Source organism: Schistocerca americana, chromosome 3 (assembly GCF_021461395.2).
Source record: "Schistocerca americana isolate TAMUIC-IGC-003095 chromosome 3, iqSchAmer2.1, whole genome shotgun sequence".
Lineage (NCBI taxonomy): Eukaryota > Metazoa > Arthropoda > Insecta > Orthoptera > Acrididae > Schistocerca > Schistocerca americana.
In genome coordinates, this window is record NC_060121.1 from 812,636,817 (window position 1) to 812,656,727 (window position 19,911).

Here is a 19,911-nt window from a genome sequence, read left to right on the forward strand (position 1 = left end):
AAGTACAAGATAGTGTTGCAGTAGCATTTTTCGGTTTTGATTAGCAGTTTAGTTATTTAATATATAAAAAAAATTTACTCTGAGTTTTATTACCTTGTTATGTTGGCATGGTGAGCCTTAATATTGACATCTGGATTAAATCTGAGTGCACTTTCACGAGCCACCTTAGCTTTAGATTCTCCAACATGGCGTTTGTGGAACAGAAATTGTCGGTTGAGGTTACTAACATCAATGGTATCTAAATCAACCTGTAAAACGTGAAATATAATCAACAAAAGAACTTTGGTTCAAAAATATATGGTTATACACGATGAACATTAACATTTAAATGAAGTAAACAAAGAAACAGGAATGTACAGACTGTTAAAGTATCAGTGTCTAATCACACTTCTGTATGAAGCAATTTTTGTTTCTCGGCAATTCGCACAATTCTTGTGGACTCTATCTAACAGTAAACTCCAATGGAAAGTCCAGGATTGAATAATTAAAAATGAGGAAACAATTGACTGCTACTCACTACATAGAAAAGGAGGCATAGTGTAGTAGCCACGTACAACGAAAAAGAATGTTAGAAATATTTCAGCTTTCAGAGAAAATCACTCTTCAGAAGCACCAAACATGTGCACGTGCACACAGAGGAGGAGGAGGAGGAGGAGGAAGGGGGGGGAGGAATGAACAGGTTGGGTAGTGAGGGAGGGGGCAGGGTAAAGGGAGAGGAGATAAATAGAGAAAAGGATTATATAGGTGCGTTATAAGGATATGAGGTGTGTGAGAAAAGTAACGAGTCTGACTTTTTATTAACGAAAGTTTTAATTTTTTTCAAATAACGATATTGTCTCCTTCAAAGTAGTTCCTGTGGGCAGCTATGAACCATTGGAGCTGCTGTTCCCAGTCTTGGTAGCAGCAAAGAATGTTTTTTGAATGTTCTCCAGAGTCTAATATGATGTCATTTTTCAAAAAAACCTCAGATTAGATGAATAGAGGCGCTGTAGAACAAACTGGAATGCCTTTTGGGGTAAAAAATTCTATGATGGAAGTGCAGCACCCCTTATCTGCAATGTCCAGTCTCACTTGATTTACCCTTTTCCTGAGCCTTTCAAGGACATCTTTGTAAAATACTTGGCTGACAGTTTGTTTTGGATGAGCAAATTCTTTATGCACGATACCCCTACTGTTAACAAAGTAAGTCAGCATTGTTTTGATCTTTGATCTGCTACACCTACATCTAAAAGATACTCTGCAAGCCACCGTACAGTGCATGGCAGAGAGTATCCCATACCACTACTAGTCATTTCCTTTCCTGTTCCACTCACAAATAGAGCAAGTAAAAACGATTGTCTGTGTGTTTCCATTTGAGCACTAATTTCTTGGATCTTATCTCTGTGGTCCTTACATGTGATGTATGTTGGCGGCAGTACAACCATTCAGCAGGCAGCTTCAAATGTTGGTTCTCTAAATTTCCTCAATAGTATTCCTCAAAGCATCTCGGTAACACCTGTGTGTTGTTCAAACCAACTGGTAAGAAATCCAGCAGCTTGTCTCTGAGTTGCTTTGATGTCCTTCTTCAGCCTGACCTGGCACAGATCCCAAACACTTTAGCAGTATTCAAAAATAGGGCACATCAGTGTCCTATATGCAGTCTCCTTTACAGATGAACCATACTTTCCTAAAATTCTCCCAATAAGCCAAAGTTAGTCATTTGCCTTCCCTTCCACAGTCCTCACACGCTCGTCGAGCTTTTTTTGGTCATGGAGATGTCTCACTACGCCACTCCTCACTTTGCCATTTTGTCCAAGGATCATACACAAAAATTCAGGATACACCACCTGTGATCACATGACTGCACCATTCAGGGTCATTGGCAATCTTCTCAAGATCAACATACGTTTCTTCGGTTGTCCTTCTGCTTGACTTTTGGCACCATTTTGGCACACACCTTTCACATGAGCAAATCTTCAGTAAAAATTTGATGTATGGTGAAAGTAATTAAGTTTAACAGGTCACTCATCATGCTAATTGTTAAACGCTAGTCTGATCTCTCAGAAGCAAGCACACATTCGACGTTTTCAGAAGTTGAAGGTCTCCCTCAGCGAGGTTCACTTCCATCATGTTTCCGACCTTAAAAAAAATGATTTGTGCCAGAGAAAAACTTTTACCCTTGATAAGGAATGTTCGCCATAGGCCTGTTTCAGCTTTTCAAAGGCCACACTCGTGGATCTCCAAAGTTTAACATAAAATTCAATTGCATAATGTTTGCTCTAAATTCCACCGTTCTACTTTCATAACACACAATGAAAGCGCATCTTTACTGATGGCACTCTCAAAAATCATGTGGTGGCTGTATGGAGCTGAAACTTGGACAGAGTGTCTGGAAGGTATGAACACACCAGTCTACACAAGCAGAACACAGCATTGCAAGATTGTTTGCATTACTGTCAGTCTCAATACTTTACTGACACACCATGTAGAAGGCGTATGTAGTATTGGTGCAGGAACAGGGGAGAGGATAGGCAGGTGGATAGGGACTAGCAAAGGTAGAGGGCAGGGGGAGGGTTTAGAGGAACAAAGAATATGTTGTAGGGAGAGTTCCCACCATCGCAGCTCAGAAAATATGGTGTTGATGGGAAGAATCCAAATGGCACAGGGTGTGAATAAGTTGTTAAAGTAAACCTAAGTTTGTAACTCACATAGCTGCTTACACAGATGGCCCTACCTTTGATGGGGTAGTGGATTCCAATGACAGGACTGGAGTAGGTGGAAGTGGGAGGATGTATGGGACATGTCTACATTTACATCTACGTCTATACTCTTACAAACCACTGTGAGAAGCACGGCTGAGGTACACCCAATTGTACCAGTTATTAGGGTTTTCTCCTGACCCATTCGGCCGGCCGCGGTGGTCTAGAGGCTCTAGGCGCTCAGTCCGGAACCGCGTGACTGCTACGGTCGCAGGTTCGAATCCTGCCTCGGGCATGGATGTGTATGGTGTCCTTAGGTTAGTTAGGTTTAAGTAGTTCTAAGTTCTAGGGGACTGATGACCACAGATGTTAAGTCCCATAGTGCTCAGAGCCATTTGAACCATTTTTTTGACCCATTCATGTATGGAGCACAGGAAGAATGTTTGACTGAAAGCCTCTGTGCATACAGTAATTATTCTAATCTTATCCTCACTATTCCTATGTGAGCAATACACAGGGGATTGTAGCACATTCTTAGAGTAGTAATTTAAAGTCAGTTCTTGAAACTTTGTTACTAGACTTTCTCAGTGTAGTTTACGTCTGTTTTTCAAGAGTCTTCCAGTTCAGTTCCTTCAGTATCTCTGTGACACTCTCCTACGGATTAAACAAACCTGTGAACATTCGTGCTATCCTTTTCTGTATACATTCAACATCCCCTGTTAGTTCTATCTGGGGCAGGTACCGGACACTTGAGCAATATTCTAGAACTGGTTGAACGAGTGATTTGTAAGCAATCTCCTTTGTAGATTGAGTGCACTTCCCCAGCACTCAACCAATAAACCAAAGTCCACCACCTGCTTTACCCATAACTGAGCCTATGTAATCATTCCATTTCATATCCCTGCTAAGGCTAAGTGGTACATCAGGCATTTAGGGGAGTTGGCAGATTCCGAAAGTGAATGACTGATATTATAGTTATACGATACTATGCTTTTTCATTTTGGGGTCATTCCATGTCAAGTGGTCTCATTCCATGTCAAGTGGTCTAGAGGCTCCCACATGACCCTCATGGATTTTGATGAAATTTTGTATGAACATTCACAGATGTTCTCAATGAACACTGGTACAGTTTAAGTTTCAGAAATTCAATACTTTCAGAGATACAGTCACTTGTTTAAGACCATCGCACAGTTTTCTATAGTTCATCCTTGAATTTTCAGCAACTTTGAGATGAGATATCTCTGTAAGTATTTGCATGAAAGAAACAAAACTTGGCCATCTTATACAACTTTTAGAGCTCTTTAAAGTAAAATATTAAGAAAAGGATTTCTGAGCAATTTTCATATAGAGAATTTGAATCAAAGTTGGGCAAAAAAATAGCTGTTTAAAAAAATGCGAACTTTAGTTTTTTATATCTCCAAAAGTAATTGTGGGATGTACATGAAACTTTGCACACCGTAACTCACCAACACAAGGTCTTAGAATATAAAATTTCATTCTCCTATTACTTTCCATTATTTCACAAATCTAGGATGAAGTTGACGATTTTTCAAAAAGTGCTAAAAATGGGTATTTTTAGTCAAATTTTTCAAAGAAGTGTTTACTCCAAACTCTTCTAAACTACGGTCACTAGAAAGAGCATATTCTAAACTATCTAGAAAAGTGGATTTGGTTTTGCAATGCAAGCATGTAAGGCCCTAAAAAGTAGCATCATCAAAGAGGCGCACTAGAAGTTTGAACACATTTTTCTGGCACTTAAATTATACCTGAAATCTTTTATTTTGCTTTATACATGTTTATTAATGTCTGGGATAAGTGAAATAAAAAGTCCTGATGAATATGACCTAGCTTAAGTCCGAATAGCAAAAGAATAAAAATAGAAACAATGTTATTTCTTAATTGTCACCCCCCTCCCCCATTCTCTCTCTCTCTCTCTCTCTCTCTCTCTCTCTCTCTCTCTCTCTCACACACACACACACACACACACACACACACACACACACACACAATTATTATTAAGAATGAATGTAAATCGTAAGATTTATTTGCATAATCATCTAATTATTAGTTGCCTGTTTAATGAACAACACCAGCTTACTGATGGAAAAGAAGTGTATAAATGAGTTGCTATCGTCCATGGTGGCTTAACCACTGCTAGTTTCATTTCACCTGAGAAAACCAGCATTCCCATTGCCATAGGGGCCATGCCCAATAGCTTGGCAACAACAGCCACGTGTGGGTTTCTTTACCACAGGATCCCAAGCCTGATAAAGGTTTCTTTAGAAAGGTTCCCAAGCCTGATAGTAAAATTATTTAAGTGCCTTGTGTAAAATTAGAAGGCACTCTTGGGTTCCTTAGATTGTTTCCTCTAACCTATTTCAATTTTTGATATGCTACATTAATTTTCTGATGAATATCAAGAGGAATGGTGTATTGCCGGCCAGACAAATTTACTGATGGAGATGGAATTGGTGGCCAATTAAATGAATTTACTGGGCCATGTGGGTGCATAAAGTTTATTAATGCATCCCTTTGCTCTGTGGAGGTCTCACAGATATCCCAATCCACCACACGTTTTCATGGATGCATGCAACATATTGTCCTGGTTGGAGAGCAGACATTAATGTGGTGTCACCGCCAGACACCACACATGCTAGGTGGTAGCCTTTAAATCGGCCGCGGTCCGTTAGTATACGTCGGACCCGTGTGTCGCCACTGTCAGTGATTGCAGACCGAGCGCCGCCACACGGCAGATCTAGAGAGACTTCCTAGCACTCGCCCCAGTTGTACAGCCGACTTTGCTAGCGATGGTTCACTGACAAATTACGCTCTCATTTGCCGAGACGATAGTTAGCATAGCCTTCAGCTACGTCATTTGCTACGACCTAGCAAGGCGCCCTTATCAACTGCTATTTATCTTGTGATGCATGTACCGTCAGACCGATGTTCACCAATTATGGATCAAAGTTAAGTATTCCAACAGATACGTACTTTTCTTGCTAGTATAACTCCTTTAACTGTTCCAGACCTCACGCCAGCCTGCGTGAGCTTAAACGTGTGCCTTTCGGCTTCACCTCCTAGTGGCTTGGCTGTCTTGCCAAGTCACAACAATTAATATGCCTCCTTCATTACTGTGACCCATTTTAGCTAGAAAAGATTAACAATCATTTGAAACTCTGCTGACCTGAATTGTTGTTTCATCAATACGTAAAAAGTGATGATTTTCTCTTAGTGCCTGCTACAGTTTGTCCAAGTTTAAACCTCTCTTCTTGCGACACAATATTTTTTTTTCAATTCCATCGTTACTGACGAAAACAAATTTAATTCTATTAATGTTTTCAGAGCAGAAGTGAAACAGATCTAGGGGAGTAAGAATTTGTCCATTAAGTGGCCGTTGCAAGCTTGCTCTTGCTGCTAACCGCTTTGTTGTACCTCCAATCCCATCACAAGGTGATTTCCCATGACTAGTAGCAAAAAAATTCCATTCGGCTGTCATTCCAAAATCACTCTTATGATAGCACAAATTTAGGAAATTCTTGAAATTTTTATATTGAGCACTGGAGCCATCACTGAAATAATGAATGTGGGATATCAGTTCAAACCATGTTTTTATATATTTGACGAGCTCCTTGATAAAAATGTGAACTGTAATAGTGTCATGCCACAAACAATCACTGATAATGCAAAAACTTAAAGATTCTACTTTCTCATTTTGACGAAAGTAGATAACAAATGGATGAATTGTTGCTTGACTATTGTCCCAGTGGAAGCCTTGCACAGCATCCTGAATGATAAAAGAATAATTTTCTGCAAAATCCATTAGGACAACAAGTTCTTCGTCTTTCAGATGACATTTAAGGCCTTTAAGATGCAAGCTTTGATGCTTGGCAATGTAATGATGGCATGACAGACTCCATATTTTATTTTTTACATCTTCAATAAATTCATCCACTACCATTTGCTTCATGCCCAGTGTGGCCCCGATCGGTATGTATCCATTGCTTAAACACAATAACTTCCTGTGGCTCATGATCTAGGAAATAGCTGGTAATTTCAGATGCTATAGCTTCGGGCCCAGGACACCTTACAGAGCGATGTAGTTCAAACTGCAAACTGCCTCGCTGAGAATCTCCTTATAATTTTCACATATACCAGCTCCACTAAGCATAAGATTAACATTTTGGTGAATTGCACAGACGCAAACTGCATGCATTCCAGCTTATCCTACTGTTACGCACCATTTGGGTCTAAGTTGACAAAACTTTGAGAATCCTATTTCGGGACCATTTATATTCTTATAGATAACATACATTTCCCCTAAATTGCAAAGTAACAATCTTTTCTGCATGTATGTCTTTCTATCTAAAAGTTTAACTGAAATACTATCTTTTTTTTCGAGGGCACACCCTACTATACTCATCATCTTCAAAAAAATTTCGCCCTCTGCTAGCAACTTCTGCTGGTAATTTCCTGCTTTGCCTATTTTCGGGAAGTGCCAAAATGCCCTTCTCTGCCTTAAGCTTCCGAGCATTCTCACCAGTCTTTTGGACACGCCGAACTGAGCTGCTGTTTGACTGTCCAACTTACAGGTGCCAAGGTTAAAATTTGCATCTGTTCTTTATGAATTGCATTCTGCATCTTGGCTTTCAGTTCAGTCAGCAAATGTGCATAGTCGGCACAGTTTCCACATTCCTTAATTTCACTAGCATCTTCAATTTGTCTGTTTACTCCCATTGCATTTACAATTCTATTTTTAATCACATTTTGAGCCTTTTGAATTTTCTTCTTCACATATTGGGGCTAATCTCTGTAGCTTACTGTACTCTTCAGGGGTGAAATACCGATAGACAATAAGCTACTATTTAATTCTTCTTTTGGTGTAAAGTCCTCATCAGAAAGTGATGAGGCTGATAAAGCTTCGTCCAAGTGTTTATTTAAGGTAGTCCTGCAAGCCGGACAAATTTTCTGCCTTGGCTTTATGTTATTAACAAGCTGCTTCTTCAACATATTAGCTGTTTCAGTATCAAGATTGTGAATTCCTACCTTAACATTATGATTTACCTTCCCAAAGGGATTGAAGCATTTTTTTGGTAACCTCTCATATTGTGTCAATAACAGGGCTTCATGGTGTAGGCAAACTTGAGAGGTATTGTCCAGCTTTGCTTCAGAACGTCAGACCAACAACTTTTTCCTCATCACTAAAATCCGCAAACCATTTTAAAGCAGCTTTTTTTGGCAAAGAAAGTGACATGACACTTTGTTTCACTATCTCCTCGCTCAATTGAGCAGGAACGTATGCTGTTCTGTTCTGCATCCATCTCTAATCAGTAACTAAATAACGTATTTGGCCTCCAAGTGCAAATTATAATCTGCTTAAATTTCAGACAAATTGCTACTGAATGAAATTATACACAATGTATAATACCAATGAAAAAATCTAATAAGAGATATATGCTATAATAGACACAATCAAAACAATTTTTTGTAAATTAGATCTCAAACTTTGATGGTCTTACGAATCACTTAACAAGCCACACTCGGTCAAGAGAACACACTCACTATGCTCCAAACACACCACTGAAATACTGATTGTTCAAACAAGGCTCACAATAATGAAACAATCTGATTGGTAAATTAATTGTTGCCATTATATTTTCTATAAACAGTGAGTCTTGTGAATATTCTCTGTGAAACTAGTGGTTACGTATTTACCAAGGTAGTAGGCTACATTTAAGTGTGATTAAATACAAAATTAAAACTCTTAGATGTTTAACCAACCAATTTTACATGTTTCCCTAATAACTTTAAGACGAAAATTCACAGGTTACAACAGCTAGGTATTAAAATCTCTGCAATATTGACTGGAAAATTTACATCACTTGATGTGTTATTCAAGCAAACCGATTCTTTTTTGGAAAAATGTTTTATACAATTGAATCCAAAAATTAGGTCTTCATTTTCCGCTTGTAAATTTTTACAATTTTGAGAAGTACAAAAAATATGAAGCTATTATTCATGGAATTCTTTATGATCTCTCTCTCTCTCTCTCTCTCTCTCTCTCTCTTTTACAAATGAGAAGAGTTTTATGCAGATGAACGCTTACGATAAAAGCAGAAGGGCTACTTATAGTTTTCAAGTTTTTCTGACAGTCTCATTGCCTATTTACCAGATCTTTTTATTTCAATTATTCAAGGCACTAATAAACATTTATCAGGTATAATAAAAGGTTTCAGGTATAATCTGAGTGCCAGAAAAATGTGTTCAAACTTCTAGTGCACCTCTTTGATGATGCTACTTTTTAGGGCCTTATATGCTTGCATCACAAAACCACATCCACTTTTCTAGATATTTTAGAATATGCTCTTTCGTCAACTTCACCCTAGATTTGTGAAATAATGGAAAGCAATAGGAGAATGAAATTTTATATTCTAAGACCTTGTGTTGGTGAGTTATGGTGTGCAAAGTTTCATGTACATCCCACAATTACTTTTGGAGATATAAAAAACTAAAGTCCGCATTTTTTTAAACAGCTATTTTTTTGCCCAACTTTGATTCAAATTCTCTATATGAAAATTGCTCAGAAATCCTTTTCTTAATATTTTACTTTAAAGAGCTCTAAAAGTTGTATAGGATGGCCAAGTTTTGTTTCTTTCATGCAAATACTTACAGAGATATCTCATCTCAAAGTTGCTGAAAATTCAAGGATGCACTATTGGAAGCTGTGCTATGGTTTCAAACAAGTGACTATATCTCTGCAAGTATTTAATTTCTGAAACTTAAGCTTTACCAGTGTTCATTGAGAACATGTATGAATGTTCATACAAAATTTCATCAAAATCCATGAGGGTCATGTGGGAACATTTCTCGGTATTAGACCACTTGGCACGGAATGGCCCTTTGTGTAGGGCAAAATTTTACATTTCTGTCCATTCTGAGCAAGTTGCCAATCTCTGCATCTGGGTCTACTGCAGGAATATGAGCCACGAGGGATGGGGTTGGGAGCAGGTGTGTAATAGTGACAGAATAAGGTCGAGATGGAAATGTACTTCTGCGAAAGCCTAATTGAGACTCTTGGCATATTTGGAGAGCAACCATACATCACTAAATGTGTGATGACCACAGGTAGCTGGTTGTATGGAAGGGACTTCTTTGTGTGGAATGGGTGGTAGAGATGGGTCGTTCACCAACTAATGGGTCCAAAGGAACAGTTCACCAAAATGAACGGAAGGACTGAGGAACAAATTCTAAGTCTTTCATAGTTCACCTCAGTCGCGGCTTTCTACTTACAGTTCCCGGGAATGGGAAACTGTAGATTTCATGCCTGCAATGGCACATCGGCCGGTCTCATTCCAGTCTTGGTCCCATTCCCGTCTGCCTCAGTCTCAGTCTCCCTCGGCCGGACTCATCCTCCTTCGCGTGGCCACTTGCCTCAGTTCCACTGCCGACCACTCCTAGTTAATTCAGTATCGAGTTGTTGTTTGTTTCATTCGCCCATTGTAGATTAGTTACAAACCGTTTTTGAACTCTGGACTTTGGCTCTTTTCATTTCTATTCAGTGTCCACAATCGGTAATTAAAATGTATTTTATAATTACGTAAACTACATAAAAATTACGTGGTATGTAATACATACATATTTTCAGACAACAAAAGGGCATATCAGCTTACTTCACTATTTCGATAAACAGCAGAAAACATACTAATAAAAAGACAAGTATTTTTGTTATTACACATGCAAAGGAAGTCGACACGGCACACAGGAGTGGCAATTTTCCATCTTTTTTTGAGCCAAGGTAAAACAGCATGTTCGTTGTTATGGAAGACAGACCAACTTACAACTGAATGAAGCCCACGCTCTAAAATCTAGTGCCTGGTGCCATAATTTGTAAAGAGAATACAATAACTTCTACAATATTATTTCAGTGGTACAGGGTGGCGCATGAAAAATCGGACCCGAGTACTAGACTGCTCATTGTCGACCACCAATCATCATCTATTGTTTTGAAGTTTTTGTTTGCATTAACTTATTCGTTATTTCTTTACTGCCTAATTATTACATTTTTATCTATTTTGCTTGTAGCAGTCAACAAATCCTGCGTAATTGGCAAGTAGTCTGTATTCGGGGTCAGTTTTTCGTGTGCCATCTTATATTTTGCAGAATCATGAAAATTACTTCCACAAATGTGTGAGAATTCTGTAATGAATAAAAACTCTGTACTCCAGAGGGGAGGCAAGTGCCCCCTCTTGGCGTCTTCCATCTTCAGTCACCTTCGCTGCTAATTTTCAATTTTTCATAAGAACCTCACAAATGAACGGTGAACGAGTAAAAATGAACGGTTCCCAGAAAAGAGCGATCACCAGTGAACCAGTTCCAAGGATGAACGAGTCTGCCCATCTCTAATTGCTGGTGACAGGTAGTCTGATGTCGATGGAGGTACTGAAGTAGCCATCCTCGAGGTGGATTTAGCCATTGAGGAAGGTGGCTGAGCAGGGCCAAGTGAAGCAAATGTGAGAGAAGGTGTTGAGATTCTGGAGGAATGTGGATAGGGTGTCCTCACACTCTTGGTCCAGGTCATGATGATATATGAGTCTGAACAAGGTGACTGGGTTGTGATTCTGGTTGGTTAGGACGGATTCCTCTAGCTTGTCCATAACTAGGCTAGCATATGACAGTGCTTTGCAGGTGCCGTTTGTTACATCATTGATATAATTATAGGCGATGCCTTAAAAGGAGAAGTAATTCGAGCATACACCTTAATGACCTCACATAACCCAATTACACCTCTTCTCTCTCTCTCTCTCTCTCTCTCTCTCTCTCTCTCTCTCTCCACACACATCCACCTGCATCCAACCCTATTATAGTGTTTTTTACCCCCAAGAGTTATTTGGAAAGAAAGGTCCGATTTCTTAAACAAACCATCAAATTAAATTAAATTAAAGAACTGTTTTTATTTAATTCCTTACATGTTTCCCTATTTTTCTACATAGTTTCTATATTTGTTTAAATGTATGTCATAGTGTTCTACGAGCTTTTCTATCAATAAATTAGACACCTAATTCCTTAGAAGATAACTAGTCTTTAACGGCTTCTTTCATCTTTTCATCTGCTGCGAAGTGCTTGCTGTTGATAAACTCTGAGTTTGGTCACGGAAATGCAGTAAGTGGCTGGGTTTGTTGTTGGCCCTTGCTGCATAAACTTGAATAACAAGACTCCATGTCTAGCCTAAAACACAACTGCCATAACCTTGCATGTTGAGATTGACTGCTTGGCCTCAACTCTCACTGATAATGTTATAAGATCCCATTCCATTTACTGACATTTAGATTCTGGTGTCATGTGAGGAACCCAAGTCTTGCCCCTGTGACAATGTTCTCTAAAAATTGATCACCTTTATTATGACATCAGCATAAAAAATCAAAAGCACAAGCCATTCTTTTCATTTTGTGTTTCTCAGTAAGCAGTTTGGTAACCCAACACGCACACTCTTCGCGAAATTGTAACTTTTCATAGACAATTTTCCACTAAGTTGTTCTACCGACATCTCGAAATTCCGATGCCAAAGTTGAAATTGAGAATCGCTGATCTTCACGAATCTTTTCATCCACAGCTTTGAGATCACTGATGGTCAGGCTGATTTCAGTTCATCATGGGCATTTTTCCATCCGTCCTTTAAAGCCCTCACCCACTTGAGCACTTTGCTGGCACACGTTGCACTGGGGCCACATACACATTACTTATCAGTTGATGAATTTCCGCTGCTGCAATGTTCCTTGCTGTCCAAAACTGAAACAGTGACCTGTATTTCACATTTGTGGGCTGATCAATTGTTTTAAATATTCTTAATTGACACTGTAAAGAGCACATTGCGGCAATACCAATGTAAACGGTGTCATATGCTGAACAACGCATGCCGGGAGTTGGTGCAAATGCATGCTTCACACAACATTAGATTAACTACGGCAATTCGGACCTTACTTTCTGAATAACCCTCTTATTTATTTTTGCTCTAACACAATTCTGTTTTCAAGTTGATTATACTGCATTTTCAGTTCTCACTATAGCCCTGCTCCTTGTTTCATCTTTTTCCATTATTATTATTATTTTTTTGTGGTTTTCCTCATGTATTTTTACACATTTTTGTCTTCCGCTATGAATCCTTGCTCCTTCCATCTGCACCAATACAGGAAAAGTTTCCCACTCCCTAGACAGAACGTAGTCTCAGATATTTTTGATGCCTGGCTCATGAATCCTCCCAAATGACCTCATTTTAAATTTATCTATCTCTGGATGCAACACTTCCTTCCACAATGCCTTTGCCTGTTCAAGTCAGACTGCAGCCCTCACCAACCTAGACCAGTCTACACTGCCTTTCATCATCCCTCACTATCCTTAAAATTCCCCCATTCTGCAATTAAATTCCTGCGTCCCATCTCCCAGATTGAAACCCTTGCCCTCAGCAGCATGTTGCTGCACCTGAAAAAATTTGGCGCGTGAAATGTGAGTTTTTTAAAAGTTTTATTCATACACGTGGCCACGCCACAGACAATAGCCCAGTCAATGTGCTAATCAAGTAAGCCATTGGATGGTATTCTTGACATTATGTCGAAACTTTCTGACTAGATGGGCTTACTATACCAGGTAGAACACAGGAAGACCAAGAGTGAAGTAATAGTTTGTAACCTGTGCACTTGCATGCTACCAATGAACTGATACGTTGCAAATTTATCTGGGCCTAGCAACTCGTGTTCAGAGCAGGGCGAGCTAGGATGAAGCAAACTTACTTGTCCCCTTCAGTAGCACTACATCAGCAGTGTAGTTACAAAGGTATACACACCTGAGCTTAGGAGCTCCAAGCATTCAATCATGCCACCACTCTGCCTGCATTTTCAACCACAGAATGACAGGCTTTTGAGTTTCAGAGAAACCAGGAACAACCCTTGGTGATGTAAATCGATTGATAACCAAGCCACTGATTAACTCATCGCATTCTGGAGTACCATACCTGCGGCGCTGTGATTGCGGGATTTAGGGAATGTCTCACTGATGTGGGGAGTTGGGTTCCAGCCAGCCTCCATCTTCTGAGCAGCTCTGGCTGACGGACTGCACGCTGCCTATGATCTGGCTGTGGGATGCATGCCCTAGCAGTTTCCTAGCCACCTAGACATCTTTGGCCACCATCATGGACATCACCACCCAGCATCAGGACATCTAGCATTGGCTAACAAACCCCAGTGCAAGTCATAGTGATGAGCACATGTGTGGGTGCTCAACTGACCCGACTCTGGAGGGTGTGGGTGGCCCATGCTCGTCTCCGTAAGCCACAATCATTTCTGCAGTTGGTCACTGGGCTATGCCAGCATTACCAAAAACAAAAAAGGACACAGTTTTTTTCACAAGAATCACAAGAAGCTCAGTACTTTCACTTTGAAGTATTTTCTAACAGGATCTGCAAAGTCAATGTTCAAAAATATGTGCCTACCCAGAATGTGGAGGCCAATAAGGTATTACTGCAGGAGGCAGAACATGGGGCTCTACACTACATATACCAAGAAAAGAGCTCTTACAGCTGGCAGCGCAGTTGCCAGTATTCGACTCGGACGGGCTGCGAGCCAGCAGCGGTCGCCCAGCACTACGGCAACACTGGAGTGTTGCCACAATAACATAAAAAGAAGCTCACGATCTGACTGGCCGTCATGGATGCACGAAGCACGTGCGCCAAGGCCGCGTCAACTGTCACAGCTCTTCTCTCGCTGTACACACAGTAGACACTTTCTTGTGTAGAATTCTGACAGAAATGTCATGAAGAGTACATACAGAGGATCAAAGTGATTTACCAGTAGCTTTTAGAATTGCGGCACAATTGAAGGAAATAGTTTTTGCCATGAAGCAATGAGTAGATCACTGTGTTTTCGCTTCTGAGGTTGAATGCTAATGCGAGGACATAAGGGCCATATGCAGAAACGGTATATGCAACCAGAGTGTTGCTTGTGTGAGGAAGCGGGACAGCAAACATCTGATTATTGACAAGGGAAAAATTAAAAGCACCGTTGGGAGAAGCAGCCATTAAAATCAAACATGAATGCTCTGACTGTCGAAAAACAGTGCCAATAGACCGTAACATTGCACAAGTTAGTGTACAGATGGAATACTACTTAGTGTGCTCAGTGCATGGTGCGGAACATAAGTTTCTTGAACACATGGGGATGCACATATCGTATCAGACTGGAGCTGGTGGGCAGGAGGAGATTGGAGCCACCACGATTAAGCTATGTGGGGTTCACGATAGTAGCATTGAGTCATCATGTACAATGGTACTTGAGTTCACCACTGTGGCAACTAAGTTTATAGAGTGTATGGAAGTTTTGCTATATGTGGATGAAAGATATTAAGTTCAAGGATCGAACTTTGGCAACACACACCTTGTGGAACTTTGTATGTGGTTGAGACATTTTCAAGTAATGAAGAATTGGACAGTTCACACTGTTTTGTGTGCAGATGCATAACATGTGCAAGCAATGTTAATGGGGAACATATGGCTCCAGTTAGCATAGGTAACTTTGGCAGAGAAGAAGTTAGTCTGTCAGACGGTATAATTATAGCCACTCTGGAAGTATTAGAGGAAGAAGACTTCGACAGGTTGAATAAGGATGTAAGCAATAAGCAGACTGTAAACATGCAGCTTTATTAAGAGAGAAGCTGAGTCTCTTGAAGGGAGTCATTGCACAGCAGCAGAAAAAATATTGCTACTAAAATATTTACAGCCATCAAGAGGGGAGATGATCGAACAGAAACTAGAACCTAGTGACAGTTCCTGGAGTGCAAATATAGTTACTGTTTCTAAAAAATCATTGGATGAAATGAAAAAGGTTTTGGTGTGATGGTCGGTTTCTGAATGCGTGGACCATTACAGATGCTTATCCAGTCCCCTATATTTCGGAAACTGTAGATAATTTGTATCAATGTTGCTACTTTACTCCAATGGATCTTTACAGTGTTTATCGTCAGTTAGAAATAACACTTGAGGATAAGCAAAGACAGCATTTAGTCATGCGGACATTATCAGCATAAGCAGGTGTCATTTGGCTTAAAAAATGCACCTGCTACTTTTCAGTGGTTAGTGAATTTTAAGAGGGTTAAAGCCTAAGACCTGTGTGGTCTACTTAGATGGCATAATAGTCTAGAGGATAGACCTGAACATGTGAGACGATTGGAGGATATTTTTAGTGGGTTTCGATCAGCACATTTGACTGAGCATGGACAAGTGCCATTATGCTCAAATTAGAGTTAACTATCTGGGACACAATTAGCAAGTGTGGTATGCACACTGATCCTTGTCTTACAGAAGCAGTTCAAAATTTCCAGCACTTCGGACAAATAAACAGATAAAATCATTCATCAACTTGTGCAATTACCATTGTAAATTTGTAAAAGGTTTCGCAAAAATAGTTGAACCTTTGAACAGGCTACTCAACATGGGTGAAAAGTTTCTGTGGACACAGGAGCGCCAGCTAGCATTGGAGAAACTGAAGGTCGCACTTATTTCGGATCCCATGTTGGTTTTTCCAGATTCTGGAAACAAGTTCATCCTGTCTTGTGACACTTCTAACGAAGTGGTCAGCTGTATTTTGTGTCAGATGATTGATGGACAGGACCATACAGTACCGTACACTTCGAGGCAATTAAATAAGGCAAAACATAACTACTAAACAACTGAAAAGGAAATGTCAGTGGCCAATATACTGTATAACATGTATGGTAGAAGATTCAAAGTTGTGACTGACCATACATCATGGAAAAGGTGGCTTGGTCTAAAAGACCCATCTATTTGTCTAACAAGTTGAGCTCTCAAGCTTGTTTAGTTTGATTATTTGATTACGAGGTTTTGATAAGCCAGGTAGAAAACACACAAATATGGACACATTATCCTGCAAAGAGCCATGATGAGTGCACTTGGCAAGACTGGTTGGTTGGTTTAGAGGAGGGGGGAAGGGGGGGGGGGGGGGGACCAAACTGCGAGGTCATTGGTCCCTTGTTCCCAGTAAAATAATTACACAAGGGAAAGAAGAAAATAAAGGAGACATACAGCACAATAACAGGAGAATGGAAGAACTAGAAGAATGACAGAAGGACAACTAACACTACTATGGACAAAACAGGAAAAGAAAACCACAGAGAGAAGCAAGAAACAGGTACAAGGGATAAAACAAGAGAGCAGATGACCATTTGTGGCCAGCCACTCTGCAACATATTAAAACATCCAGCCTAAAAGCATTAGAATGGAGGACACAAAAGGACAAAGGACATGCGCGAAACTTATACAGAATGATAAAACCCACCATCATATATAAAACATAAAACTAAATTAGCTGATGAGGCATTGTCAGCTAAAATTAAAGGCAATGAGTCCGGTAACTGAAGGGTCCGTCGTCACAGGGCAGACAAAGACGGACAACTCAACAAGATATAGGCCACTGCGCAGCATCGACACTGAGGTGGGTCATCATGGCGCAGGAGGTAGCCGTGTGTCACCCAAGCGGCGTCAATGCGGAGCCGACAGAACCACAGAATCACTGCAAGAGGCCCTAATGGAGGTCTTCCACACATTCGTAGTCTCCTTAATAGCATGCAGTTTGTTGTGTGTACTGAGGTCATGCCATTCCGTCTCCCAAAGCTCCAAAACCTTGCAGACATAATACTGAATGCAGGTCAGGCCGATCTCCATAAGTGGTTTCCGTATAGCCTGTTTGGCCAGCCTGTCAGCAAGTTCGTTGCCTGGAATTCCGATGTGACCGGGGATCCAGACAAACACCACTCAACGACTGGACCATTCCAGGGCATAGATGGACTCCTGGATGGTCGCTACCAAAGGATGATGAGGGTGGCACTAGTCGATATACTGTAGGCTGCTCAAGGAGTCAGTACACAGAAGAAAAGATTCCCCAGGGCATGAACGGATGTGCTCAAGAGCACGAGATATAGCCATCAGCTCGGCAATGAAAACACTACAGCCACTGGGCAAAGAATGCTGTTCAATATGTCCTCCATGGACATACGTGAAGCCAACATGATCCATCACCCATCGAGCCGTTGGTGTAAACCACTTCATGGCCTTGGTACATGCCAAGAATCGAGAGGAAGGAGCAGTGGAGAGCCATGGGGTTAACCGAGTACTTAGGGCCATGTGAAAGGTCCAGGCGAAGCCGCGGCCTAGATGTACACCACGGAGGGGTATGTGAATGGACCTCAAGTATAGGTGGTAAAGGCAAGGACTCCAGTTCTGAAAGAAGGGATCGGACACAAACTGCAATTGGAAGCCCCGACGTGGGCCGCCGATGCTGGAGATGAACCGCAGTGGGTGGGAAAAGGAGACGGTAATTCGGATGCGCAGGAGAACTACAAACGTGTGTAACATAACTGGCCAGCAGTTGTGCATGCCTAACCTGCAATGGAGGGACTCCGGCTTCCACCAGGACGCTGGTCACCGGACTCGTCCTAAAAGCTCCTGTCGCTAGGCAAACGCCACAGTGGTGCACTGGGTCAAGTAAATGCAATGCTGAGGGCGCCGCCAAACCATAACAAGACTCCCATAGTCAGGGCGGGATTGAGCAAGGGCTCTGTAGAGCTGCAGCAGTGTAGAGCGATCTGCACCCCAGTTGGTGTTGCTCAGCCAGCGGAGGGCACTGAGGTGCTGCCAGCACTTCCACTTAAGCTGACGAAGGTGAGGAAGCCAAGTCAATCGGGTGTCGAAAACAAGTCCTAAGAATTCATATGTCTCCACTACACTGAGTAGATTGTCATTAACGTAAAGTTCTGGTTCCGGATGAATGGTACGACACCGACAGAAGTGTGTAATACACAACTGTGCTGGAAACTGTGGGCTAGAGCCCATGACTGCACCTTGTGGATGGCTCCCTGTAGGCGCTGCTCAGCAACACCAGTACTGGTGGAGCAGTACAAAATGCAGATGTCGTCTGCATACAGAGAAGGTGAAACAGGACGGCCCTACAGCTGCTGCTAGACCATTAATACACTAAATATAGAGCCCTGCGGGACCCCATTCTCCTGGATATGGGGGGAACTATGGGAGGCACCAACTTGGATACGGAAAGTACAAAGCGACAGGAAATTTTGGATAAAAAAATTGGGAGTGGGCATCGGAGACCCCACTCATACAATGTGGCAAGGATATGATGTCACCTGGTGGTGTCATACGCTTATCGCAAACCAAAAAATATGGCAACCAGATGTTGGCATCTGGAAAATGCTGTTCGGGTGGCAAACTCGAGGGACCCAAGATTATCAGTGGTAGAGTGACCCTGGCGGAAGCCGCCCTGACATGGAGCCAGTAAGCCACGTGACTCCAGGACCAACCCAACCGCCGACACACCATACGTTCCAGTCATTTACAAATAACATTGGCGAGGCTAATGGGTCGATAGCTATCCACATTGATTGGGTTTTTACTGGGTTTCAGCACCGGAATTATGGTGCTCTCCCGCCATTGTGATGGAAAGATGCCATCACACTGTATTCGCTTGAAGATGATGAGGAGATGTCACTTGTAGTCAGATGAGAGATGTTTCATCATCTGACTGTGGATCTGATCTGGCCTAGGAGCAGTGTCGGGACAATGTGCAAGGGTGCTGAGGATCTCCCACTCCATAAATGGGGCATTATAGGATTCATTGTGGTGTGTAGTGAACAAGAGGAGTTTCCCTTCCAGCTGATGTTTGAGAGTGTGAAAGGCTGGGGGTAATTCTCTGACGCAGAGACTCGAGCATAGTGCTCAGCAAAGTGCTCGGCAATCGCAATCGTGTCTGTAGGTAACACGCCATTTATGTTAACACCAGGAACAGCTTTGGGGCCTGGTACCCGAAAACATTTGATCCTTGCCCAGACTTGGGAAGGTGACGTATGGCACCCAATGATCGACACGTACCTCTCACAACACTCCTGTTTCCGCCTTTTGGTAAGCTAGGGAATGTGGGCATGGAGCCGTTTAAAAGCTATGAGGTGCTCCTGCAAGGGGTACCACTTATGCCGCTGTAGAGCTTGCCGATGCTCCTTAATTGCTTCAGTGACTTCCAAAGACCACCAAGGGACTGCCTTTCGCTGGGGGTACCCTAAACAGTGAGGGATCACGTTTTCTGCCGCAGAAAGGATTGTTGCAGGTTGCAGTCACCTGCTCAACCATCACATTGATGTTCCTGTAGGGGGGAAATTCAATGGTGAC

General features: G+C 41.5%; 1 protein-coding gene across 1 annotated transcript in view; it reads right to left on the bottom strand.

The window, feature by feature from the left end:
- The window catches only part of LOC124605548 (SUMO-activating enzyme subunit 2), a 133,590-nt gene that overhangs the window by 77,955 nt on the left and 35,724 nt on the right, over positions 1-19,911 (bottom strand). The window contains exon 2 of the mRNA XM_047137305.1: positions 94-248. Coding sequence (XP_046993261.1) covers positions 94-248 — 155 coding nt within the window. The remainder of the gene's footprint in view (positions 1-93; positions 249-19,911) is intronic.